This window comes from Poecile atricapillus, chromosome Z (assembly GCF_030490865.1).
Source record: "Poecile atricapillus isolate bPoeAtr1 chromosome Z, bPoeAtr1.hap1, whole genome shotgun sequence".
Lineage (NCBI taxonomy): Eukaryota > Metazoa > Chordata > Aves > Passeriformes > Paridae > Poecile > Poecile atricapillus.
In genome coordinates, this window is record NC_081289.1 from 98,048,133 (window position 1) to 98,075,590 (window position 27,458).

Below are 27,458 nucleotides of genomic sequence, written 5' to 3' on the forward strand. Positions count from 1 at the left end.
CCCCGCCCGCTCCGGCCCCGGGCGCCTGCGCGCCACCCGTGTCCTGCCGCTCTCGTGAAGGGCCACGTGCGCCCTCGCCCGCGGGAGCCGGGCGGGAGCCGCGCCGGGCTCGCCGGGACCGCCTTCCGGCCGCGCCCGTGCCGCCTCAGGTCGCTGTGCTGTCTTCCCACGGGACCGGTGGTGTCTTCCCAGGGGACCGGTGGTGCTAAAAGGCTGGAGCCAAAGTCCTCTTCCTAGAGAGAGCGACTGACGAGTGACAGCTCCGTGCTTCCCTTCTGCAGAGAATCGCAGAATGTTACAGGGTTACAAAAGACATAATGATCAAGTCCCAAGCCTCCCTGCCATTGGCGGGGACACTTCCCACTAGAACAATTTATTCAAGGCCTTATCCAGCCTGGCCTTGAACACTGCCAGGGTTGTGGAATCCACAGCTTCCCTGGGTAGTCTGTCCTAATGTCTCACCACCTTCACAGCAAAAAAGTTCTTCTTAATATCTAATCTAAATTTCTCCTCTTTCAGTTTGTATCTGATTATCCTAGTCTTGCTACTACAGTTCCTGACAGTGCCTTTTTGGTTTTCCTATACAGCCTTCAGATACTGGCTGCAGTGAGGTTTCCACATAACTTTGTCTTCCCCAGGTTGAACAGCCCACAACTTTCTCAGCCTGTCTTCATAGGGAAGATGCTCCAGTCTTTTCAGCAACTCTGTGGCCCTTCTCTGGACTTGTTCCAATAGTTCCATGTCCTTTGGTTGGGGGCACCAGAACTCTATGCAGTACTCCTGCAGATCTTCAATTAATTCACTTAAATGCCTCAATTTCAGAGTACCAAAACCCACAGAATTTAGTTCTGCAGCTGGAGCTCTCTCGTCACCTCCACAGGTGGGTGCTCCATCAAGGAGGTGCTGTTTGGTGCCTGCCAGCGCTGCTTTAGGCCTGCAGCCCTTCTTGGGAGGGCTGTGCTTGCCTAGCCCATATCCAGGTTGTTGCCAATCTCCAGGTGGTGTGCATCTGCATAGGCACCTCAGGCACTGCTGTGTACTTGAAACTTGTAGACTCACAGGTTCAGCGTTCACTGTGTTCTTCAGCGTTCCAAGCACATGGCTGATTTGTTCCCCATGCAAGTGGTTACTAGTGATGGGCAACCCCTTAGCATCCTGTATTAAGGAACCTTGCCACCCTGCATGTCACCTGCAACAGTATTCCTCTCTCTGCAGATGGTCACTTCTGTGAGCCAGGCTGGAAGCAGCATCAGGCCAAGCTGTGTGATCACTGAATATTGGAGGTCTTTTAAAACCAAGCCAGAGGCTGGCCCAACAGAAGGGCACGTCCTAGAACCTCACAGGGGTGCGCCTGCAAGGGGCTCCCAATGATGAGTACCACCTTCTGCTACGACTGCTACTGCCTCCAGAGACTGCTTGCTGCCAGAGTCCAGAATCGTCTGACAAAGCATTTTTAGAAAACCCACGCATGGAGGATCCTATGTTTAATTCAAAGTTTACTCATTTGAGGCTATTTTAATTTACAAGGGTTTTCCATTTAGTAGAGTGATACGTCAGTTACAGTAAAAATGCACATGAAATTTTGCAGACTCTAGCATTTCCAATTATTGCAGAATCACAATACAGTCGTGAATCTCATAAATGGCCTCTAGAATATGCGTATTGTTACAACACTGTCTTTAACTGGTAGGAAGGAATATGTGTATTGCAGCCAGCTTAGGGCTGGAGCACTCTCTTTCTTCAAAGGTTCTTTGTTCATAGTTTTTGACATTTTCGTACTTAATTGTGCTAAATCTAGCTGTCACAGCTAAAATAAGTAAAACAAGACTGTAGGCCAAGGGAAGTTTGTACAGAGCAAGCTTCACAGCCCACAGCTCGAGGCCTTGTAAATGGTACCTATGCCATTGTCCAGAACACTATCCTGGGCCTTGAAAAGCAGGTCTTACTTTTTGGTTTTTTACTTTTCCTTCTCTTGGTCTAATGTGGCAGTAATTTTGTACAGAGAATTGTTGGACACAATTGTTCTATGTCAAATGAGATATTTGCAGCACTAACACAACAATGTAGTGAGAGAAAAAGGGTGTGAAGGACTTGAGAATCAAGAAGCACAGAGAAGTACAGGCATATCACACAGAAGTGTGAATAGTTGGGGGAAAACTGCAGGAAAAACAGAAACTCTCCAACAACATGTTTTCAGAGAATCAAGGCATTACTTTATTCTGCCCAGGATGTTTTTCGTTCCAGCATGTGCATCAGAAATTATTTCATCCACACATGCCTGGATTGTGCAGTGAAAATCATTCCATCATACATGTTTCTTACTAGACTTTTCACATATTTATACATTAAGCCCCAAAGAAACTCACATTCATTGGTCTTAAATTACACAGTTCTTAGTATTCAATTTTCTATTGCTTATTGATCACCTTCAATGCTAATTACATCTTCATTCTTTGGTTCTCTTAACAATCTCTTCCCAGCCCAGGTATCTCCAACTGCACTAGAAGTGGTAATGTTCATTAATGTTCAATAATGGTCATTAATGGTTTATCTCCTGTGTATTTTATGGCTATTCATAACCTATAGATGTTAACATTTTAGAGCCATGCCTGGTGAACAGGATCTTTTGAAGAGAAATTTCAATTCCCTTCTCCCTGGGCAAAGGCAAACAAATCCCTGACCAGAGTTATATAAAAAAACTTTAAAGGTCTATAATTTCCAGCAGTTGCACAAAGGCTTAAAGCAGGGTTTTGTTTTCAAAAGTTGCTGTTGGCCCTCTACCAGTCTCAGCAGGTGAATGGACATGTTCACCCTAGGGCACAGTCTTCTACAGTCTTGCATTTCCACGACTGAGACAAAATTCCAGACAAAACGAGTTTCACAGGGAAGACTTCATGTAGCTTGGTAATGACACACCACCAGTAACAGGCCTGATCAGAATTTTGTGCTGTGAGAAAGGCACATGACACAGCTGTGAGATCATCTTCTTCTCACAGTGCCCCAAGTACACCAAGGCTGTGATTTGTTGGACTGCACAGGACTAAAACCTGCACCTGCTGGGCAGGAATTTAAACTGCTGGGAGTGACAGTGCAGGACTAGTCCCCTCATTTCCTTTGATGCTGCAGCAACCATGAGAACCTCTGACAACCTCAGGATAGGATGATGGGCAGGCAGACATAGGAGAAGAGGACCTTGAGTGCTTTTTAACATCAAAGTTTTAAAGCCAAGACGGAAATTCTGCATTTCTCTGGCCCAGGACATCTCCACAATGACAGGTAGAGAATTCCTGTGTATTTTCTTCTCACAGGTGGCAATCACTTGTTCTGACTCTTTGAAGCTCAGAGCACCAGCTGCAAAGTCTCTGAAAGGATGAGAGAGAATGCAAGTGGCCAGTGTAGATTTGCCCACTGCTGTGTGGAGATGTGCAGGTTCAGCGTGTGCTCCTCCTCCTCCTGGGCAGTGCCTGTGTTAGGCAGAGGACAGATATGAGGGCAGGTGTTGCTGAGGCATTGTTGCAGGGTCAGTCAGTGAAACCTGCTGGAGCAGCAAGGGCAGAAATTGCAGGGTGAAAGAACCATGTGTTGTGTGTGTGAAGACATGAATTGGCTGTGTGGTTGCAGGGACATGGGTGTACCTGTGTGCAAATATAAGTGTGAAGAGAAAGAGGTACGGTTGGGTTGGTAGAGTGCTGTGTGTGTGCATGAAGTGAAACTGTTAAAGGAACGGTGCAGAAAAGGATTTGATGCTGTGCCTCATTGCCTGGTCCTGGAGCTGGAGCATCGTGAAGTTGGGTGCAGGAAGGGAGAGACCGAAGCGTGTGTGGTGGAATCTGAAATGTGCTGAGGGTTGGGATTTCTCTTCCTTTTGGACTTGGTGTGTTGTTGCCCAGGGTGACTTCCCCAGGAAGGGAAGCGGTGATGGGAGAGAGTCTCTTCTGCAGAGAGCCTGCAGACCAGCCTTTCACAGGATCCCTCGTGGCAGCACTGCAGATGTGAGAGAGCCTCGTGCAGGCATCCATTGCTCGCCTTGGTGTGCTGGAGGAGGGGCACTCTGGTGGTGTGCCTAGAGCTGGAGCATGTTGAGGAGAGTGAGGTGGCCTTCTCCCGAAGCACAGGCTCTGCTTGTGTTGCACATGAATTGCTGGGGGGTGAAGACCTGGCGTTTGAGGTGCCCCAGTGTGTTGTTGTATTAAATGGCATAGATTCGTGCTAACTAAATTGTAACTATTTGGAAAGTTCTTATCAGAAGCAATCAAAAGAATCAATGCTACAAGGCAGATGTACCCCTTTACAGATGTTACAAGTTATAATTAAGTTGCAGGATGTAGTTTGGAAAATAAGTAATGTCCCAAGACGAAAACAGCCTTCAGATGGACAAAATTAGAATGACTTTAAGCATTGGGCCTAAAAATCATTAAATGTAAGACTAATTAGTAGACTCACATAATAGAATGCTTAGTACACACACGCAGACCTGTGAGGCCATCCAGAGGACAGCGAAGATGAGTGTAAGCCTCTGTCCAAAGACCCCCAAAAGAAGACTGGAGACCCCCTAACAACAAATGAGGCATGTGCCATGAAGAATAGTAATGTAAAGTCAAAAAAATCAAAAATAGGAGGTAAATTATGGGAAACATTAATGAATATGTATAAGCATACAGTATATAAGTTTTGCTTGGAGCGCTTTGTTTTGTACCTGAGGTGGGGTGAGAAACCCTCCCCGTACCCTGGTCGATTTTGCTTATGCTTTAATTGTATTTAATTATTGGCAAATTACATATATAAATTGTATTTTTTTATTAAGTTGTAATTCTTTACTAAATTGTATTCTCTTATACCAAATTACTATTTAATTTACTAAATTATATTTATTTTTAATTAAACTGTTGTTAACCCAAGAGACTTAGTTGTCTGAAATTCTAATTGTCATTTATAACACTGTGCTCAGTGTTGGACTGTAGCCTGTGTGCAGTACACTCTTTGAGATGAGGGTTGTTGCTGAGTTGTGTGAGAGTTCTATGTGGCTTTGGTCCATGGCCGTGGCAGGGAGGTTCCAGTGGCAGGAGTGTCCCTGTGGTGAGTGAGCACCCAGGAGGAGGAGGCCCAGCGGGGAGCACAGAGCCTGCCCTGCAGCACTTGTGCCTGGCGCTGGCCAGTGTTCCGTGGGTGTAGCTGGGTGTTCCTGGGGAAGCCCTGTGTGTGTGCAGGCCTGTGAGTTGAGGGGCTGGGAGGGCTTTAGGTAGCGCTGGCTCCCGCTTTGGAACTGCCTCCAGCGCTGCCCAGGCTTCCTGGGCCAGAGCCCTGGCTGGAAGGTTTCTGCCACCATTTTGTGGGAGGGAGCTGCCATTTTGTTCAGTGCTGCAGCTCCTGCTTCCTTGTACCAGGAAGTAGTAGTCAGATATCAAAATGTTTATATGCAGCACAGGCACGGATTACGTAGCTAGTTAGAGATGTCTGTATGAAGGAGTGAATCAGTAAATTTATATTTAGATATGCTAGTTCTATATACTTCTAGAGGTATATAAAATGAGACATTTGTAATGGTAAAATCTAAGGCTGAGGTAGATAAAGCAGTCTTTCTTCAGAGCTGATGGAATGAGTCTGTAGATGTGAATGAAATGCATTGCACAAAGATAAAAGGTAGGTTTGGGCCTTCCGCTTTGCATGGCTGCAGAAAAAGCACTGAGCTGTTTGGGGAAGAGCCAAGAGGTGTCACAGAGCCCTGGGAAATGCCCGAGGGCTGTGGAGCTGTGTGAGGTGACCACCAGGCAGGCCTCAGGAAGGCCTGTGTCATGTCCCCTGTCTGTCCCTCAGTCCAGGCTGAGAAGGTTCCATGCCTGGGCAGAGCCCAGTGGGATGGTCATGTAATGCGTACCCCTGGGGCAGGCTCTGGGCATCCCATGGCCCTACCAGACATGAGCAACAGAGGTTGAAAAAACAGAAGGCCAGGACAAAATACCTGTGTCAGAGGGCATAATGAGGAAAAGACCTGAAGAGGCTCCTTTAAAACTCTGCGTGTCATTCTTTATAGTTAGGTCACCTTTGTATATAAGGAGACAGGAGACTCAGCATACAGTGAAGTTTGTCTGTCTACCTCTCTGTCTGTCTGTCTGTCTGTCTGTTGGACAACAGTTACTGCAAGGCCCAAAAGAACCAGAGCTCTTGAGGAAAAGGAAGTGGATCATTATGAGCACTGGGGTGTTGCAGAGCTTTTCAGCTCAGACCATGATTATTTTGGGACTCAGAGGAGCAGGATGGTGGTTATAAATGGCTGATGCGGCCCTTTATTTTTGAATAATAGGGATGATTCTTTGCATTTTTCTGGGGATCTTGTGATGCATGTGGCAGCGTCAGTTTGGATAGATGCAGAACTGCTGAGAAAGGCAGAAGAGATGCAGGGCAGACTACTGTGATTTACTCAGGGCAAAGTAACACCAAGCCACATCCTTTTGTTGGAGGTTGAGCTTTATGTTCACATGCCCATCCTCTTCCTGTCTGTCCTCTGAGGTGATTTTCAGCCAAATGATAGTCTCAGATTTCTCAAAGTCTGTTCCAATTCATCCATGGAAACACATACTAAAGGACTCTACCCTGGGCACATAATGAAGAGGGCTGTTGAGTATAGCTGTGCATTGACATTGGCTGGTCACAGCTTGGACTACTTCTGAATGCTTTGTGTACTTCTTTGGAACATGGAGGAAGAAGAAGGGATTCTTTGCCCCCAGGCAGTCATATTGCATATGCGTGCCTGTTTGAATTCAAGCACAGACAAAACTGCCTGTTCAAGCTCTGACACTGCTGGATTGTTGTTTTTATTAGTGCTGACTGTGCAGCAGGGACACTGTCTGATTTTTAAGCTGGAGCTCCTGGGGTAGGAGAGCTGTCCCTCAGAAGGAGAGACCCTCCCTGCAGTGGCTCTGTGTTGAGCCAGCCCAGCAAAGGTGCTGGGTGTGTGGCAGAGGAGGAGGAAGAGGAGCTGGAGAGCACTGCAGGAAGAGGTGCCTGGTTTCTAGTGTCATCATCCATTGCCCATATTTTGCTGGGCTGTTTGGGTCACGCTGGGAGACTTGAGAAGATCCCTGGAACAAGCTGTTGCTGCTTAGCAATGTCTTGCTTTTGTTGTTCTTCTGCTTTGACTGCCCTGTCTTGGTTGTGAGAAAAGATGCTTTTTGGAGCTGCTGTTTGCTAAATTTCAGAGGTGCTGGTGAAGTTCCTGAGTTTCTCTTGCCCTGCCCCTGTACAAAATGGTCATCTCTGATGTTCGTTGGAGACCATGGCCAGCAACACAGCAGAGCTAGCCCCATGAAGGGCTGTTTTTCAGCCTGTACCACTACCTTATAGGCAGAGCTGAAGTTTGCAGAGTATCAAGTGTGCAGTTTTGTGGCACGAAGCTTGTGTATTTCACCTGTGGGTTACCTGAGATGTAACATGTTGCGGCATCTTCCAGGTGCATGGCTGTTCTGAGACTGTACAAGGAGATGGGTCTCTTTATGTGCTGCAATGTGGTTGGTGGTGATTGTGGCTTGTGAATACCTGGGTGCAAGCAGAATGATCTGTGGGTCTGTACTCTCAGGAGATAACAGATGACATTTTGGATGCTGCCATAGCTACCCTGGCAGGTGATGTGTGTTGAGGGTGATGGTTGTCTTCAGGCAGCTGCTCTTTCTCTCTCGCCTGACTTCTGTGTTGCAGCATCAGTGTTTGGGTCCTTTCTCAGCGTTCGTGGAGCCAGGAGCCACCTGACCATGTTTGGGTGAACTGGAGATGAGGGCTGGAGCTGCAGTTCTGCTGGGTTAGCGGTACACGCTGCTTTTCAGCCCCATTTGAGCCTCTCTAATCTGGGTGGCTTAGTCAGCTGCTGCCCCATCATTTCTTTCTGTGTTGTTTTCAGCTGCCCTGGGCCGTCAGCTGACAGTGGTGAGAAAGTGTTTGCTGTTGCTCATTGTGGCTGTGCTAAGTCGGCTGGAGCTGTGATTGTGGCAGTAATCCTCTGCAGGGGGAGGGCTCCAGCCTGGGCTGGGTTGGAAGTCAGCCTGGTGTTGAATGGCAATGGCAGTTGGTGTGCCACTTGTACGGCAGCGTAGCTATGAAGTAGTCCAGAGCAGCACAACAGCTTAAACCTGCTGTGGTGCCTACTCTTTCTGGAAGATCCACAGAAAACAGGTACATCCTGCCCCAGTCCCCTGCATGAATCTCATATGCCTTGGGGCCTGGGTGCCAGAGGGGAAGAGGAAGGTGTCCTTCAGCACCCATGAGAGCAGCAGCTGCCCCAGATTTTGTGCCTGAGAGCCCAGTGTTTTGCTGACAGCTGATAGTACTGCCACATAACCTTCCTGCTGAGTCTCCCCAAAGGGCCCTTTGCTATGGCTGAACATGCCTGGGTGTGCTTTTTGGACAGTTCTCCAGATGGCGCTGATGGAGTGGGCAGGTGCCCTAGGAGGAGGAGGAGGCAGCCTTGGGGCTGCAGTGTGGATCTGCTGCCACTTTGCTCTGGCCTAGGGCTCTTCCCAGGGGTAGGAGACACTTCTTGTGTGTGGACTGTAGCTGTAGCAGCAGCTGTTTGGACTTGCTCAGGCAGAAACTTGGAGCAGTTGGGAGGTGGGTGGTGATGGCAGTAGATCCAGAGGTTGCGAAGCTGAAGTGGGCATGAGATACATGTCAGGAATAGGGAGGAAGCCAGAGGAACTGGCAGCAGCTGTGTGAGGAGTGAAAACTTGGAGGTCCCTACCGGTGGAAGAAAGACGTGCTAAATGCAGCAGGTGAGGGAGTGAGGCCAGTGCCCCAGCAGGATCAGGGAGACTTGAGATGGGCCTATCTTTGTGCACCACAGCTCCGAATGTCGTAAGACTGGATTGAGCTAACCCCTGTTGTGGTCCTGAGCAAGCCAGGTGGAGCTGCAGTGGAGAAACCTGTCACCAGCCCTGTGCTCTGTTTTGTTAAGGATACTATTGCATAGAGGACAGAAGGACTAAGCCATCTAGCTGTGCAGGAGAGGTTTGTTCTGCAGGTCCTTCCACCTCAGGTTGCCCTAAGCCATGCACTGTGGGACCTAGTCCTCAGTCCTTGCAGACTCTGCCCCACCAAACTCTCTTTGCTCATGCAACCAGGGCCTGGCCTTCAGGCTCCTGAGGGCTTTGCTCCCCACCTTCATCCAAGACAAGACATCTGGTGTCTGTCTGGGGTTGTGCCATCACAGTGCAGTACCATGTCCCTGTGCAGAGTACTGTGGGGCCTGGGCTTTAGCCATGCTGGGCCATGAATTTCAGGCTCTTAGTTGTCACACTGTTTCCTGAGAGCAGGCAGACCTTTGCCATCAAGGCTGCCCAACTCTTAGCTGTGGAGCTGGCCTTGGAGCAGTGCTTGGCTTTGTTCTCTACCACTTAATGCTGTGGCTTGGTCCCCATGCTGTCAACTGTGATGACCTCCCTCACAGCTGTGTGAAATGTCCCTCCATGTCTTGGTTTAATCTCATCTGGCCACCAAGCACCACACACAGCTACTCACTCACTGCACCATCAGTGGGACTGGGGAGAGAACCGGAAGGGTAAAACCTAGAAGACTCTTGGTTTGAGATAAACAGTGTAATGTAGAAAGCAAAAAACAAATTTAAAAAGCACATAAGCAAAAAACCGGAAAGAATTAATTTACCAGTTCCCATGGGCAGGAAGCTCTTCAGTTATCTCCAGGGGTCCCCTCCTGCCTCACGGTTACTTGGGGACACAAATGCCATCACTCTTTCTTCATGTCTCTTCCTTCCTCCTTGTGCCCAGTTTTAAATACTAAGCATGACGTCAAATTGTCTGGAATATCCCTTTGGCCAGTTCAACCCCCCATGTACCTTGAACTTCTTCCCCAGCGTGGCAGTACAAAAAGCAGAAAATGCCTTGGCTCTGTGTAAGCCCTGCTCATGAATAACTAAAACATCCCTGTATTATCAAGCCTGTGTACAGCACAAACCCAAAACACAGCCCCATTCTAGCTGCTGCATAGTGAATAAAATTCACTATGTCCCAGTAGAAACCAGTATGCCCCAGCTCACCTCAAGCCAAGCACCACTGAGGCTGGCTGTTGGGCCATGCCTTGGGCTGCCTGTATCTCTTTGCAGGCAAATTTCAGAGAGCCAAACTCCCCCTGCCAAGTTTCACCCCATAGGGGCCTGGGTCCCTTGTGCCCTTCCTGTGGTGGGCCACCCCCAGGGCACAGCTTGCCAATGCTTTCCCAGCACGTGCTCCCTTCCAGAGGGGAATGGCACCTGCAGAGCAGCACCCCACACCTTTCTGCCACTCCTCCCAGCAATGCTGCCTGCTGCTCCATGCGCTGGACCATCCCACTGCCCAACGAGACTCAGCAAGACCTGCTGGCGACACAGTCCTCAGCAACATTGGGAGAGAGTCTTACAAACCTGTGCCCTCAGTACCCCACCACACTGCCATTTGTTTTCTTCTCTAAACTGATTATAATTTCAGGGGAGGATTACCTAAAGAAAGATGGAAGAAACTTTTAAGATCCATGAACCAAATAGTTACAGCATAAACATCTTTGCATAACTACAGCACACTGTTTCTCTTAAACTAATTTTTAAACCACAGCAATACTGATCCAGCGTCCGGGTGGTTCCTGAAAGCCTTTCCAAAGCTAGGGGAGGGTTTTGCTATCCTCCCTTAGAAAGCAAGAGGGCAGCAACCTCCAGTTTAACAGTGAGGTAACTGGCCAGGAAAATCATGAAGCAATCTGTGCCCGACATGAAATGTCCGTGTTTGTGCTAAAAAAGAATTGCCAGAACTAAAGTCCCTGGTTTAGTAGCATGGTACTTTATGGACACTGCTTCATTTTTGTGCCAACACTCAAACTTGGCAGACACCTGGAAGGATATTTATAATTAACAGAAACTCAAGCGGCTCCCTCTAATAGGCAGATACTGAGATCTTGGACAGGTTTTAGCAAGATGCAGGTTAAAATTTATGACCAGAACTGCTGACACACCACAAACTTTAAAAGTTACAAACTTTAAAAGACTGAAAAAATCCTCAAAATGTTAACTGTAACCCAAAGAAGCTTGAAAAATTAAATGCGTTAAATGTTTCTGGAGGAGAGCAAATATGATGAGCCATTGTAGACAGCAGTAATACAGGAGCAGTGACAAGTCCTGTGATGGGAATGGCTGATGAGGTGTTAGGAAGAGGAGGTGCTGGCAGGGGCCAAAGACTGGGAAGCTGAAGTGGGAGATTGCGGAAGAAAAATATGCCACGCAGTCAACTGAAGCAGTCTCCTTTCCTGTAACAGTTCTGATGGAGTCTCTTCAATTCTGGCATGTCCTAGATGAGTACCATTTCCACACCTTTGTTGCAGGCATGCTGAGACTGTCAGATGGTGACCTCAGCCTCCATAAGTTTTTTCTGGACTGGAGATGTTGGGGTTTGCCTGTGGGGACTGTGGCTTATTAGAGTGAGAGTCATTCATAGAAGACTTGCTATCAGTTCTGCTCCTTGTTTGGTAGGGTAGGCTGCTGCATCAAGCCATTCCTGTGTGACAGAAAGATATGGGAGCAGGCCCTTTGATGCTGTGTAGTGACCATGTATGTGACTGGATTAATTTGACTTTGCCAGTTTGAAGCAGGACTGGCAAGATCCACATGTCCTTGCTGCTGGGAATGTTTTGTGCCTTCTGAGCTGCTTGTGCTTTGGGAATTGCAGGAGGGAAAGCTTCTTTGAGCTTTGCAGGAGGAACTGACCTCAAAACTGTGTGCAAATGAGTGGAGTTGTGAACAGCATCCCCAAAAATCCTGGACTAACAGCAGCCTCATAGTTATCTGGCACAGACTTGAGGGCACTGTTCCAGCAGCACTATGCCAGTGCTTGCCTGTGAGAGTGGCTAATTGTGGTAAATGATCATTCATTAACAGCACAGGCTGGCTGAGGGAAGCCCTGAAGATGACAGAGCTTGTCCCTGCCTCATTTTCTGGTGTGAAGTGAGGTGGTGTCTGTGTGCAGTTTCACTATGTGCGTTTTCTGATGCCTACCCTGCCCCCAATTACAAGGGCCCTGCATAAGTCAGCAGGCTTCTGGTCAGAGCACTGTGCAGAATCTGTGCCTCATCCATGCAGGCTGTTCTATCTCGCTAACCTGTCTATAACCATTTTGTTGCTCTCAGTTTTCCCCTCCCTCTCTCTTCCTGTGAATCCCTCATAGACTTTTAGGCTGGATTTCTTGGGTTCCAGAACCTGAAAGCCAGCTGCTAGATAGATCAAGAGGGTATGGTGCCAGCTACAAGAATGTCTGGAGAAATTGTGAGAGACAGAGATTAATTCAGGAGTGAATGTTGAACCTTATTAGTTGATGAAGAGGCACAGGTTTGACCCATTTGTGTTACTCATGTCATGGTTGCTTGCCTGTATGTGGGCACCTGCATAGGCACTGCTGTGTCTGCATGCATTTGTTTTCAAGATGCTGACACCACCACTGCTGTCTGTTCCAGCATTTGGTTTTTCAGCTCCAGCAGGAGGGATCACAGGTGCTACACTTATTCACAAGAAGAAAGCATCTGTTTTAGGGCCCAGGGCTGTCATCTGATGATTAATTTGATGTCCAAAATGATTCCATTAACCCTTAAATTTAATTTCCTTGTGACTTAATTATTTATCTAAAAGGTTTTTTTTTTAAATATATTTTTTTTTTACTTTTAAAATTCTTTGAAGCTGTGCTTCAAAGAGGATTGTCTTACTGGTAGCTAAATGCACACTGAAGTTAAGCTGGGATTTATCATGGTCCAACCCATCTTTCCCATTCTCAGATACTGGTTGCCCTTGATGAGAAAGAGGTATAGCCAGGTAACAAGGCACAACCTTGTATGGGCAGGGGGGTACTGCTGGCAGTTGTGTACTTCTCTTGCTGTTCTCTCAGCCCAGAGGAAGGCAAGGGTAAAATCAATTTCAGGTTTGGATGTTTTGTGGTTTGTTTTTTCCTTCTTACCTCTGTATGAAGGTCAGTGTTTTGTCTGCTTCCCCTCTTATGCCAGAACTGTAGCCCCTAACCGAGTTTTTTCATGTATGTTTTTTAAATATAATAGTAGCTGCTTCAGAGCTTGTTGATTTGGAGTCCAGCAAGGAACAGTAAGGTTTGTCCAGAGGTGTTGGGACAGAACCAAGGCCTCCTCAGTTCTGCAGTTGTTGAACAGAGCAGGGAGAACACCAATTGCTCACTGCCAGAGGCAAGGTTAGTGCAGCAGGGACATCCCAAGCGGAGGAGTCCCCCCCAGCCATGAAAGGCAGACCTTAACTGCCAGGAGGGGTGAGATGTCCACCCACAGTGGGACAGTTTCCACCTGGGCCTGGCTCACTGACAGCCCTTCTACTTGTTCCAGCTGAGTCCCTCCCAGCCAAGGTAAATGAGGTCCGGCCTTTGAGTTGTGCAGGCCAGATCCACCACTGCTCACCTGAGCCAAGCACAAGGGTATGTGCTTACCCACAGCCTGAAAACACCAGGTCATGTGTTTCTGTGAAAACAGGGCAAGGAAGTGTACAAAAATACCTTGGAAAATCTGGATCATCATTAAAGTAACTCAAAACACCAGAAATGCTTAACACACTGTGATGGTGCTATCACAGAAATACTTTACCAATTACAGTGCTATCCACAGAAATAAGGGTTCTAGAGGTGCTTGAATGTTACAGAGGTCAAACTTGGATGTCGTCTCACAAATGAAAACATGTGAAATCACACAGTTAGAACACAGACACCCTTTCAAAAGGCATGACCCAATCTCAAACAGCAAGGCTACAGAATTCCTATAAAAGCAGTGCTCAGCTGAGATAAGATATTTTTGCTTCTGCAGAAGTGTATTCCACTATTTTTAAAGCATAACTACTCCACAAGCATCCAGGGTAGAAGAGATGTTGTATTTTTCACAGCAAATTCTAGTTACAGATCTCTGGAACTTGTAAATAATACTTAGAATACAGTATTTCATTTTGGTGCAAAATGTACAGTCAAACACAAAAACACGTATTGCAAAATATACACAGAATTGTATTAAGAACAGAACCCAAGGATGAACAGAAGTTTAAATATAAGAGAAAACTCGATCTTTTATAAATTACTTTTTAAAAAATCTGTTAGTACACTAGGTATGCTGTTTGAAGACAAGTTACCACAATATAGTGACATGTCTCATTTGCAAGGCAGACATTGAGAAACAATTTACATCATTAAAAGCTAGTTTTTGAGACCAATCCACAAGTAAATGTGTGACAATGCATTACTGGTTTGAGGCACAGGTGTGGAAACCATTTTTAACCATTTTAATGCTTATACTTAGGCTTTTTTTTTTCTTCTGAGAATTAGGCAGGTGCATAAAGAATAAGCACTAGACAATAACTTGTCAGATTACATTAGTTTATTGGGTCAGGATTATTTATTACTGAAGTATCAGAACATTCACAAGAAATGCCATGAGACATCTTAAGAGTATCTTAATAATAAAACAGCATTCATACAACTGTGTAAATTGGATGATTTAAATAACCAGAGGTGAAAGACAGTTATTTAAGCAATACTTACGTTATAGTTTGAGAAGAATTAAGATGTTATCAGTCATTTGTAAGTAGGAGAGATGCTGAAATCTATAGTGAATTATAAACACTAATGCTTTGCATTCAAAGCAGAGATGTAGTCTTCCAATATTCAGAACTTGTAGCTTCAAGATACTGATTGCTGCTAGCTACACCATTGCTAACTAAACTATCACAAGGATAACTTGCTTTGGGCATGTTTGGAATGCTAGAGTTATACAGCTATTGCTATGCTACAGATCCCCAAATTTTGCTTTAAAATAGCAGTGAAGGCTTTATAAGCACCCAAAATTACACAATAAATACTCAGTAATACTTCAAGCACCTCTTGCTACCCAATTTGGAAAGATAAGCAGCACTAAGAAATGGATGCCATGGTGAGACAAGGTGTTAACAATCTGACTCAGGCACTCTTGATTTGTGCCTGCCTGCCTTCAGAAAGCAAAAGAGCTTGTGTGGCACACTCTGTGATGGTGAGAGAGAGTACTCTAAGTGCCAGACAGTCACCAGACTTATAACCTTTCTGCAGTCAAACACAAGGGCAGGCTCTCTGCTCTTCAACCTGAAGTGATCTCTATGGGGAAGAAACTCTGCCTTGTATGGTTGATGTTTATATTGGGAGTTGCTGCCAGAGGTGTAATAGGGGATATGCACAATATAAATTAAGCCATATCTTCTGAAATCAGGTTGTCCCCTAAATAACACACTTGACCAGTGCAGAGTGACATGCTAAATGGCTATGCTGCCAGGAGAGCTCAGAGGGATAACTACATCAGTAACACTGCCCTATTAAAAAATACTGCGCTTTGGGATAGATCTTTAATGTCTACAAATGTTATTTCAAGACTTCAACTTTTTCAGCACTGATCTGCTATAAAACCTTCTCATAAATTATCTTCACAAAAAATAAAGTCACTCTTTCAGAAAACATGCTCCATGTAACACACTTGTATCAGTACAAATTCTGTCCTGTGAGTCCATGGCAGAAAAGCCATAACCCACACTGAAATCTCTCCAAAGCAACGTAAGCAGGACTCTAAAACCAGAAGGCAACTATTCCATTAGTTACTATGGTAAGCAGAAACAATGCTTCCAAAACATACAAAGAGTGCACTGTTTCAGTGGACATGTATGGGTTTACAATCAATAGTCACTGTCCTGTAAACATTGAAAATGCCACTCTAACTGCAGGTAATGGTTAGTAATTTGCATTCATTTCACTGCACTCCACACATACAATGCCTATACTGCTAAAAAAAAAATAACAACAACAAAACAAAATCATTAAATAGCAAAAGGAATGAAGGCTTTGGGCTGGATGTCTCCTGCAACTGTCAAATCAGTAAATGTTGACATTATAAATAAAACTTGAACATTATTTTATGCATTACAGAAGCAGTCTAGTAAAACCTAAAACTTAGAATAGCAGCAAATTTGCTCAAAAACATACACGAACTTTCAGTCAGTCAGCTATAAATACATTCTGCAATGTGAGAAGCCATCTCTATCCCCAAGCAGGCTTTCAAGGAGAACACAGTGTTAGACATGGATGGGGATCAGGAACACTGCAGCCAGAGAAACTCCTAAACAATTGTATTCTACAAACTTGTTCTCATTGTTATCTGAAAGTGCATTTTTGTATCTGTAGAATCATCCCCATATTTACAAAAAAAGTACAAACATTGCAATTTTGCCATACCCTAAGCCTAACCTGTATTTTCTGTTAAGTGCAAAAAGTATAATGAAGTTACACATATTCTGACACATATAAGATCAAAGCCTGAAAATGAGGCAACATTGTCACTGGTGAATCCAAGGCAATTCAGTAGTTGCCAAATATTTGCTGCACAGCTGTTAGATGGCTAAAGTAGAAATTAAAGCATAATCTAAGCCAAACAAATTCAGAGCAGGAACTCCATTTCCCCACTCTCCACACACATTCACCAGCACATGCTCATACCTTCATTACCAGTTTTGGTACAGAGCTAGGCCCAAAGGACAGCCTGGCAGAAAGAGGAAGATGTACAGTCACTCTTAAAATGGTAAGAAAGACTTATGGGGTGCAGACTGAAAGAGTATCTTCTGCCAGTGCACAACTCCAATGAGCCCCCAATACTGGTGCTGGAATATGGAATATGGACTATGCAAGACAGAGCATACCTACAGTTGGTACATTATTAAATACATATGTAACCAAATCTGTGTCTTTAACGTAAGCCCTTTTTAAGTGTCATAACAGCTCCTCTTACCTTCTCGTCCCACAAAAAGAGGTTTCATTTGATAATGATATTTATATGCCAACAGACTGCTACAGAATCACATGCATGTACAAATGCTGAGCAATTCAAAACAGCTGATTTTCAAATCAAGTACATTATTTGCTCTTTAAAGAAATGAAATCCATACAATATTTGTAAGAGGGCAACTGTGAAGACTTTAAACAATTTTCTGTAACAGTTAATTTAGTTTTGTTCCTTAGTTAAGTCTTGCAGTGACAGCTTCTTCCTAGTTTTTAAAATGCTACAATAGCGATTGCCATTGGTTTTAGGCACACAGATACTGGACTAAAATCTAGAAACAGCAAGCAGAGCTCAAACTGCATAAATGCAGACACTGTACTCTAAACACAGTTGTGCTTTCACGATATTGCCATCATGTCTTGTTGGAAAGTGCAAGTCCTGCCTCATGTCCAAAACCAGTGAGAGAAAGATCCAGAAGTGAGTGCTATCAGAATGCTGTAACAGGGCAAAAGCTGTATAACTAGGCACTGTGGAAGGAAATACAATAAGGCGTATTCTTAAAGAGTGTGTGCACATGTATGTACACACATGTATGTGCACGTACATATGTACACATATATAAACAAAAGGCTTTTGGCAAAATAATCATTTCACCTAAAAATCGATGCAGTGAAAACACCAGCAATTTAAACTGTACAAATCAAGGGTAAAGCCATGGGGAAAAAAAGCAGCAAATTTTCTAGAGTAGCACCCGTATCTCAGGGATGAGCTTCTGAATTTTGGTTCTGCTAATTCAAGGGAGAGGTAATGCATTTACTCATCAAAATAGATTTTAACCAACTGACCACCTGCAGTAGTCTGCAACATTGGGGTATTTGAAAGGAACCAGAGTTTTCAGGACCTTTCTCTCCCCAGTGCTGGTAATGCCTAAGTAGGACACTAGTAAAAGGTCAGGAGAGTGTACCTCAGCAGGAGAGATGCTGGTTGTGCTATTTGTGCCTGCCAAGGTTTATAAGCAAGATAAAAAGGCAGTGGAGAGAGGATGAAGGAGTGTGCTCAGGATAGTAAAGAGTCTGCATCTCTTCCCTGTCCACAGTTACAGTTCCTGGTCCTGTGTGCCTGCTGTTACTTAACTCCTGTCTTGAAAGAACCTCTTCCCCAACACTTCGGTTACTGCATTACTTGAAGTACTTGGCCATGTGACCACTAGGTTCTCACACAATACTACTCAAAACAGTCATTATGGAGAAACATCTATCTGCCCACTGTCACATAAATAATTATTATGTTCAGTGGAAAGGCTAAGTCCAAATGTTTTGTATTAACTGCAAAGAATTGTCTTATCCTCTCCCTTCATGCAGGCCATGCAAGAAAATATTAGGCCTTCTCAGACACCATATGCAATGAAAATGTGAGAAAAAGAATACACACACACATACATATATTCTTGATATAATGGCCTTTACAGAACCTGAAACTAGAACATCTTAACAGTGGAGTTAATGAGTGAGTTTCTCCTTTTAAAAGTTTTCCAGAGGGTTTCCTACCTCAAGTGGAATCTGTTTTGTCATCAAAACACATTAAGCTTCATCTTTTCACGCACAGAGGACTTACATACTAAGTGTGTTTTTCTTAAGCTATGTTTTCATTTCAGTGTGGCACTCATCTGCTCAAATATATGGCAGTTGGTTTCTGGAAAAAAAAGGGGAAGAAAAACAAAACTCAAAGCCTCCTTGTCCTCTGCCAGCACCCCCTCTGGAAGCTGGTAAGAGATTACACTCATACTTCAGCGTCACATTGCTACCATGATGCTATCCCAAAACAGGCTTGTACAGAGTTCCAGGGATGGGAAATCTTCAGGAAGAATATGCCACAGCAAGGGGCCCTCTGATTAAAATACTCTGACCTATGAATTTAATGTTATTTCAGATAACAGATACAGAGCAAAAGGAGAGACAGTCAGGTCCTTTAACAAGCCAAGAACTTGAAACAGTGTCAGCTACATGCTGCAGGATTATGTATGTCTGGAAAATCAGTAAGACAGGGTTATTTATTTGGGCTGCAGAAGACAGTCAGTACCAGCAATCTTAAAATTTATGCAGGTTTTCTGTAACAAAAAGCCCAGCTTCCACTACTGAGTCAGCAACTGGAAAGTAGACCATGCATTCTTTCTGCTGCCCCAAGGATACAAAGCAGTTTCTTTGTCTTTCTGGACAATTATGAAGCAGCAGCCTATTCCAGATCTCCTCTCTAATTTGTGAACTTCATTCAGAGAGTGCACATCCTAAAATACAACACTTCATATTCCCTACTTGTAAAGCCGGAACCAGGATGCTAGAAGAGACAGACCCCTCATGCCCAGGTTCTAAAGAAGACAACCCTGTGTTTAATGATCAGAAAGATAAGGCTTTTAGCTCTGTACTATCCAAACTATTTCCTTCACAGCATGAATCCAGTTTGCATTTTGAATAAAAATTAAGTTGTAGTCCACACTGTGGGACCTGAAGAACATCCCCAAATTTAAATTAAGAATTTAAACAATTAAGAAAAGGTTTCACTGAAAACAGAAGTCATTCCTCCAACTGCATCTGTACCAGAAAACGGAGAAGGCATCACTAGATTGAAAGGAGAAGCTTTAGGCATCTGCCATTTTTCTATAGCTATTTTGTATCTCTTTATAGCTTTAGCTGCATCATTCTGTTGCTATAGATGACATTCAGACCCTCGTTGCACCATGACTGGAAAGTAGAAAGCACATGTAATGATCAGCTCTTGCTGAAGCTGGCAAAGTGCTGAGAGTACAGACTCATCAACAAGACCCAGCAAGAAATGCCTCAGCACATAACTGGCTCCATCACAAAACAGCTTTTGCGTATTTCAGAGTTACACTTAAGTCCCCTGAAGCAGCTAGAGATGTTTTTCTAGATACACTGGCAAGAGGAATGCTCCTCTTGTTGACACTCAAGTGATGAATTCATGCCACCCACAACTGAAATAGTTATTACTGTGCAACAGAGGACAAATAAGCCCACCATATGGCTAAGTGGGCTCTAGCCAACGTGGCTTAAGCAGCTCCAAGCAACAGATGCATACAAGTGGCAAAACCTTGCAGGTCCCACCTCCTGCCCACAAGTAGCTCACAGAGCCCTTTGTGTATGATGGTGACCGAAAGGAAAAGGTTCATTCCCTGGGGAACCACAGTGAGATGAGACAGCAGAGCTGTGAGTGACGACCATGACTACAGCTATCCATAGCAGATACAGAGAGTGTATGGCAGGACCAGCACAGCTGCACCGGTCTCCAGCACTAAACTGCAAAAGTACTGGATCTCCACACCTTCCACAGATGGGTAAACACAAAGAAGTGGTCTTGGCCTCACAGGAACTGATGGAGAAAGAGCCTCTGCAGAGCACACATTCATCCAAGTGAGAAAAGACAGTCACTCTGTCCCTGGACCCATGCCTAATAACTCCCACAAAGACTTGAGAAGCCTGGCGAGGTAAGTGAATTTTCATGATGCCTCTCCCATTCCCAGTAATTTGAAGCCTAAAGCATCTAGTAATGCTACATAATGCACACTACAGGCTTCAATAGCTGCTAAGGCTCCTCAGCTAAGCTATGCTGTATATCAGTTCAGCTCTAACGTATGACTGTGCTAATTTACTTAATTGAACACTAAGTGGTACTTCTTTTAACCTAATTAACGATGATTCTTGAGCTTGCTGTTGTATAACAGTCCAAATTAATGAAAATGAAACAACACCAGTAAAGTCAAGACAAAAAAGTCTGGTGTCAAAGGTATTGGTTTCAGTGATAGAAAAGAATTGGCATAACATACTACTGCCTTGGGTATTCTTTTTTATTTTGAGAGTTGTAGCTGATAAAATTCAAATGCCTTTTAAAACAGGCTTTGGCTCAATAATGAGAAACTAAGCTACAGTTGAAAAATTGCTCTACAGGCTGTTTCTCCTTCATTCATGCTGTCCAAATACTGTTGAAGTAAATACTCTGAAGAATTTTGATTCAACTGTTCTAGCACTTTCTCTCTTCCCACTGCACTGGGATCCTTTAAACAGAAATAATCTCTCCTGTGTTTTGTGTTTTTAATTTTTACACTTGTACTGTTTCAGCTGTTAGCTGGACTAATCTAAGGAGTTCTCAGCAGCTCATGTTACTGCCGTTTTTTGGTTAGGATGCTATTGTGAGCATTAATTCAAAGAAAAACATTTTGAGTTATTGAACAATTAAAAATTATATATGGAATGATTTTCTTTTAGGATGAACTGGGAGGAGGGAAGGATTTTTCGTGAAGAGAAATGCAGAAATCTCAGCATCTTGGAATCTCTATTTGGCTGGGAAACAGCTTACAGAAAAGCAACCCCAAGTAAACATTTCAGACGAGACAAGTGATGCATAATAGTTATTTGTGACAATGAGGTACTATCCTTGAAAGACAAAGAAGAACCCAGTACTACCAAAATGTAATGAAAGGCACGCTCATAGGCAACACTCTTCATGACTTGTCTGCACTCGGTTTTACGGGACCAGGGTGGTATCTACCATAGGCATGAACACAGGTCTCCTCTTAGCGTCCTCCTTCAGAGACTGACAGGCTATCCACTTTCATCTCTTTCAGGCTTCCAGTTTTTTTCTGCTTCTGCTTGGATTTTTTCAACATATGGACCTAAAATTGAAAAATTTAAAAGAGGGTGAGTATTAAAATATCTGTAGTCATCAATAAGCTGATCTAAGGCAATTACCTAATAACCAAGTAAAAAGCTGAACTGCAAAGGAAAAACATTTAAATACACAAACATGTGGTGCACCTATCCTTGTAAAGCTATAGGATTTACTGCTTTTTTTTGGACAAACATATATATGTTATGTATATGTATGTGTGTGCATATATATTCCTGTACACTCACATATATATATATACCCATATATAGAGATAACTAGTCAGTAACCTGCTACAAGAGGAAGAAATATTTCTCACTAAAGGACAAATTAGGTTTGCTCTCTCTTTTTCCATTTCTTTCCCACTTCTTCTCATTAAAAGAATGAAGTTTTAACATATTCTGAAACTTTGAGGTATGACCCTCTCTTTCACTCACTTCTTGTTAGCAAGGGCAATTATTCTGGTCGCCCTCCCAGTACAGCTACATATCCTCTGAACTCGCCTATAGCAGCAAATGTCTGTGAGTTGAAAAAGCATCCTTAAGGCAGCCAGCAAATGCGCACCACAGTCACCCACTGCAAAACGTTTATTTCAAAATTTCAAAGTCAATAGAGAAGTTAAATTCTTAGGGAGCTGATGCTGTCTTTTATGTACACATTGAGATAATCGAGAAAAAACAGACGCTGATTACTCAAGTCTCTCTTTCACGGACCCTGCTTCTCTTTTATTAATTTTTCTCTTTTGGTACTACTGTCTGACAGACCTTCCCTTCTCCAGCAGACTGATTCCTACCTTGCACACTGCACTACTACTGTGGCCTTTTTAACTGCCCTGCTTCAAGAAAAGCAACACTGCCTGAAGATCCCAATACACAGGGAAAATTGAGTCACTAGGCTCAGGGACAATTTTTTTAAACATGAGCCTCCTCTGAGCCACTGGAGAGAGCCTTCAAACCATCCTCTTTAGAAATTGCTATGTCAGTTACCACACAGTGCTAAACAGCTTCTTTATGATTAAGCATCAGAACACAGGCAAACAAGATAATACAATAACATCCAGTGCTGGAACAAAGTCAAACTGCTAAGAGAAACCTAGACTCAGTACCTTTGGTCCTGCAGCAGAAATTATAATCTGGCCAGGGGCCTGAATCCAGGGCTCTCCATCAACTTGAACTGGAATTGGCTTTAGAAGTGTTACACGGAAATATGAGCCTTGGGCTATGCGGATTCCTGATCGAAAACCACCTTGGACTTGACCCTGTTAGGGAAGAAAAGCCAGGATATCAGTCACTCCAACTAACAAGAAGTACAAATACTAGCTGCAATTAAACTAGGTGGGTATTATTTTATTCTCACCTGACATTTTAAGTTTTAGCTAAAATAACTGCTTAGGCAAAACTAGGATGCCTTTACTGCCCCAGCATTAATTATTTCAGCTAGTCTAGGAAGGAGAACTTGGATACTCCTGAAGACTGCAGGAGGCAAAACAACTGCCAAAGCAAAGCTGTTTGTACACAAAGGTTGGCCAGGGAGCATACACTCACAGAGGTCTTGTTTGCTTTGACTTCCCCCTCCAAAATGTAGAAGTAAATACTTCTAAAAACACCTAATTATACACACATACTTCAGCACATGTAAAATTCCAAAGTCTAAAAGCAGTTTATTAATCAGAGAGAGTTTTTCCAAACTCAGCTCCATAGAGCTACAGAGATACATAATGCACACACTGAACTTGTTATAGACATACTCAACTACAACTTAACACCTGAGTTAACTTTTAGAGTTAACTGTAGAACTGAAGCAAAGTGAACTTAGCTGCTACACGTAGTCTTGGGGAATGTGTGAAGAAACCAAACATGGGAGTAAAAACCTTAATATCACAAACACAAAGCACAGGTTTGTTAACTTTTATACTCCAAAGCTGCTTCTACTTTCACAAAAGATTTAAGGATGTCTACCAAAACAACTCTTTAGTGTATTTTAGAATATGAAAATTACAAAATAAAGTTGACCAACAGCAATGATTGAGCTCCACAAAATTTAAGCACCCACCTTTCCAATTTTGGTGGTTTTATGGATTAGTTATCTCTAGCTACCTGACTACATACACTTTTTCAGCAGCACTTTTTTTTAAATAGTGGCAAGATACGAAGACAAAAATAACCTACCATCCCACAGGACTGTGTTACTAATAGCAGAGCATTACAAAAATATGTAATACATGAAAGAATTAAAAAATAGTTGCTTGAGTCATAATATTCTTTGCAGAACGGCATACCACCTGCCTGATGTAGCATTCAAATCAAGAGCAGCAAGTATCAAATTCTCAGTGACAGGTGTTGGAAAGTCTGTGGCACATAATTATAAAGCAACCTGTCTTGATGGAATCTCCATGACAATTGTGATGAGGTATGACAAGACTTTTTACAAATACACTAGATGGAGGGTGCATGTTTTTGTAATATTAGAATAAAATCTTGCTTTCATGCCTTGAACCATTTGGGCACCATGATACCTGTTATGAGAAAGCTAGTGCATTCCATCATAATATTTGTATTTAATATCTGTATCTATCTATCTATATGTATATCATTACATATATATAGTACACATCTATGTTTCTCTACTTGGTTCAAAGTCTAGTTAAGTCATGAAGCATTTCCCCATGGATTTTTAACAAGTTCTCTTAATTTTTAGGACCATGCACTTGCAATGAAGTGTTTGTTAAGAAATAAGCCTGTCCCATAAAATGTATGTTTCTCCTGTGCTTACTGGGATGCCAACTCACCATGTGAACGACGCCAGTCACACCAACCACTTCCAGTAGACCGTCATCGATGCGCGGTTTCTCAAAGCGGTTGTCACTCTCAGACCCCCAGAGGTCGGCTCCAGAGCCCCAGCTGTGTGGAGAGCACACCAGTGACCACCTGTGGGCCTGTGGTCTGCCCCAAGGCAAGCTCCCTAATGCCCTGCTAAGGGTGGCTGGTTCCTCAGGCTTCAAAAGCTACACACTCTGCTCCTCCATGAGCTGGAGGGAGCAGTTTTCCTGCATTGTAAAAGCAGGAACTGTTTTTCTAAAATCTGGAAGAATTTTTATCAGATCTTTTAGTCATAAAAGGAGTGAAGTAAATAGTTTCCATTGAAAAGAAAAAGTGTAAATAGGAAGAAGGTAACTCTGTAGAGTTTTAGTTTGCTGGGAAATACAGGTTACAGCTAAACTAATCCTTAATTTTCAAGACGAAAGAACTTAACATAGCTCTTACTGGACTTGACAATATTCACGGAACTTACTGAAGAGAAACTAAAGCTAAAACAATTATCAAGATTTCATTCTTGTACCTGGCCAAAAGCACTTGTAGTTAGCAAATATTCATGCACTTCAGTCCTCTGAAATGCTTCTGACAATTTAAACCATGCTGCTTTTTGTCCAGTACTGACCCTTCCCACCCAAATCACTTGCTTATTGTTTTGGCACATGAGCTACTCATCACTTAATTGGGATCTTTTGTTCTCCACAGCTCTCATGTGCAATGTGTATTTGTGTATGTGTGTGTACATGTGTAATGTATGTGCACATGTAAGTACATGTAAAAGTAACGTTTTTAATAAAACATTTCAGACCAAAATGCAGAGAGATAAAGGTTGTTTAAGACAAGATGGCAGTTGAAAAAATAATAGTGTGGCAGGGCTAATTACCTACTGGTTTTGTGCAAACAAAAAAGATACCTCTATTAGCATCATATCTAAGGAAGCCAGATCTCCTGTGGATTTAGCTTCCACAACAGTTACTCTAGCTCCCTGCAGGTGTCAAGGAAGCACTCACAGGCCTGTAAAAGTATCTGAACTGTGGTCTTCCACGGCTACCCAGGTGGCATCACACACTCCAGTTGAAATCCGTCTGTCCTTCACAGCAGGAACTACTTAGGTACCGAGTCCCTAGCATGTCAGAAAAGAGTGCAGGTCGAGTGCCTTTGATCCTGATACCTAACCACTTGACATTTGAGCCTCAAATACCAAGTCACAATTCTACACGCACAGTCCAGCATGCATCCACAAGGGATCCTTCCTTTTCTTTTTACCTGGGTATATTAATAAAAATGAGTCCTTCTATACTTGGTAATTCCACCTCGTGCTGGTCCACTTGCAGCTTTATGTCCTTGTGAAGGTTTCTAGTGTGACTTATCTTCTGCAGCCCAACTTTCACGTAAACTCCCTTGTTGTGAAACCTAGGAGCAGGCAAGCATCTTGTAACTAAAAGGTAAGGCCAGGTGTAGCATTCTTCCCTGTATGTATACCACTATTGCCCTCTAGCAGGTATTTTTAAAGAGTTTTTCAATTAAAACCTATTTCAAATTCTTCTAACTTTACGGCAGAAACAAAGCATAAACCATGAACTACTGCTTTACATACCTTTACTTAAGAGATGATTCTGCTGTTGAGGCATGTGCAGATTGTGAAATTTTATTAGAGAAAAATTGTCCCTTCTTGAAGCATTGCCTGAATACAATGCCTCTTTGAAATGTAAACTCCTGGGCTGGAAGATTACATTTTTGATTAAGCGTTAGAGGTCGTCATGACCCATTTTAAATTGTTTTCTCATGCAATGCTATAATACTTATGGCAAAAAAACATTTGAAAATCTTTGCTTTACACATTCCTAATTAATTTGACATATACTTAGCTGCAGAAATTTAAAACAGGTTTAGTAATCTCAACTCGTGACAGAGCTCTAGCATCTCTAATTTTAGAATAAAAAAGATGAGGAAGATTTTTATGGCATCTCTAGAAATGGCAAAATATTTTAAGAACAATATAAACAAAAGATAGTTAAACACACAGACCACTTTCTTCTATAATGGAAGCCTTTAGATACATGGCCTTTAGGGCAACCTTAAAACAAAAAGCATGAATTTCTATTATTTGACCCTACTAGTACATGGGTGTCATTGGAATTCAACTCTGCGAGATCTCTCTAGCATTATGTCTAAATACCATAAAGTGGGAAAGACAACCAGGGCAGGTTACAGCCAAGTCTTCAGACAGAGATTTTTCAGTCATCTTAAATTATTACATTGGGAATGATTAGTCCTATGTCCTAACAGTTGAATATAGTTGCAAATTAAAGGTACCTCATGTAACACCATTTAACATACACTTCTGCTCCATGCAGGATGTGTCTATGTTAAGACAAGTTTTGTCTAATTTGGATACAACTGAAAAATACTGGAATATCAGTAGGAAACACAATACTTGCAATATCCCCAAAAAGTATTAATTTTTGTTGCATAAAGAAGGAAGTCTTCAGAAACTAAAAGAATATTTCACAGTGCCCTAACTGTAGAACAGTTGTATATCTCTGTAAAATAAGCCTGAACTTGCCTTAAATTGCGCACTTTATTTATTCTCCCAAACCTTATGGAGGCTAGCTTTGGAGCAAGCTGCAGGCCCCATGGCCTGCCAGCCCTGCCTGAGAAGCTAGCCTGGGAAATTCATGGGAGGATTCAAAACAATCCTCAAAGACAGAAAACAGCCTGCAGGTGCTGTTTGTCTGTTCCCGTGTTTTCCTTGCAGGAGAAAGTCAGGGGGTGGTGAACCCCACTGACCAATGATGGTAATGTAGCACTTTACTAACCAGTAAGAGTTTCCTTTCTGTACTTTCCAGGAACTAGTCTATATAACATGGCTGTAGCAATAAACTAGAGATTCTCTCCTGTTCTGACTCCCTTGAGAGTCCGTGTCGTTCTTCCTGCCGTTCCCAATTAGAACGACAAAACCTTGCATTTAGGAAACAGCTAGCCACAGCAATCTCCTGCCATTCTGGATGGTACAAACAAGATGTAGTCTCTTCTGTAGTATGTAATCCTAAAAACTGCTCCAGGATCTCATGGGAATGACTTGGATGAAGAGCCAGATGCCTCCTCAGCAAGTTCACTGGCAACACAAAGCTGGGAGGAATGGCTGATACCCCAGACAGC

General features: G+C 43.3%; 1 protein-coding gene across 1 annotated transcript in view; it reads right to left on the bottom strand.

The window, feature by feature from the left end:
• Window positions 1-13,875: 13,875 nt before the first annotated feature.
• DGKQ (diacylglycerol kinase theta) overlaps window positions 13,876-27,458 on the bottom strand; it is an 88,547-nt gene continuing 74,964 nt past the window's right edge. Inside the window, exons 20-23 of the mRNA XM_058825878.1 lie at window positions 25,563-25,709; window positions 24,272-24,383; window positions 22,589-22,741; window positions 13,876-21,490 (exon numbers count right to left, since the gene is read on the bottom strand). Coding sequence (XP_058681861.1) covers window positions 21,392-21,490; window positions 22,589-22,741; window positions 24,272-24,383; window positions 25,563-25,709 — 511 coding nt within the window. The 3' untranslated portion in view covers window positions 13,876-21,391. The remainder of the gene's footprint in view (window positions 21,491-22,588; window positions 22,742-24,271; window positions 24,384-25,562; window positions 25,710-27,458) is intronic.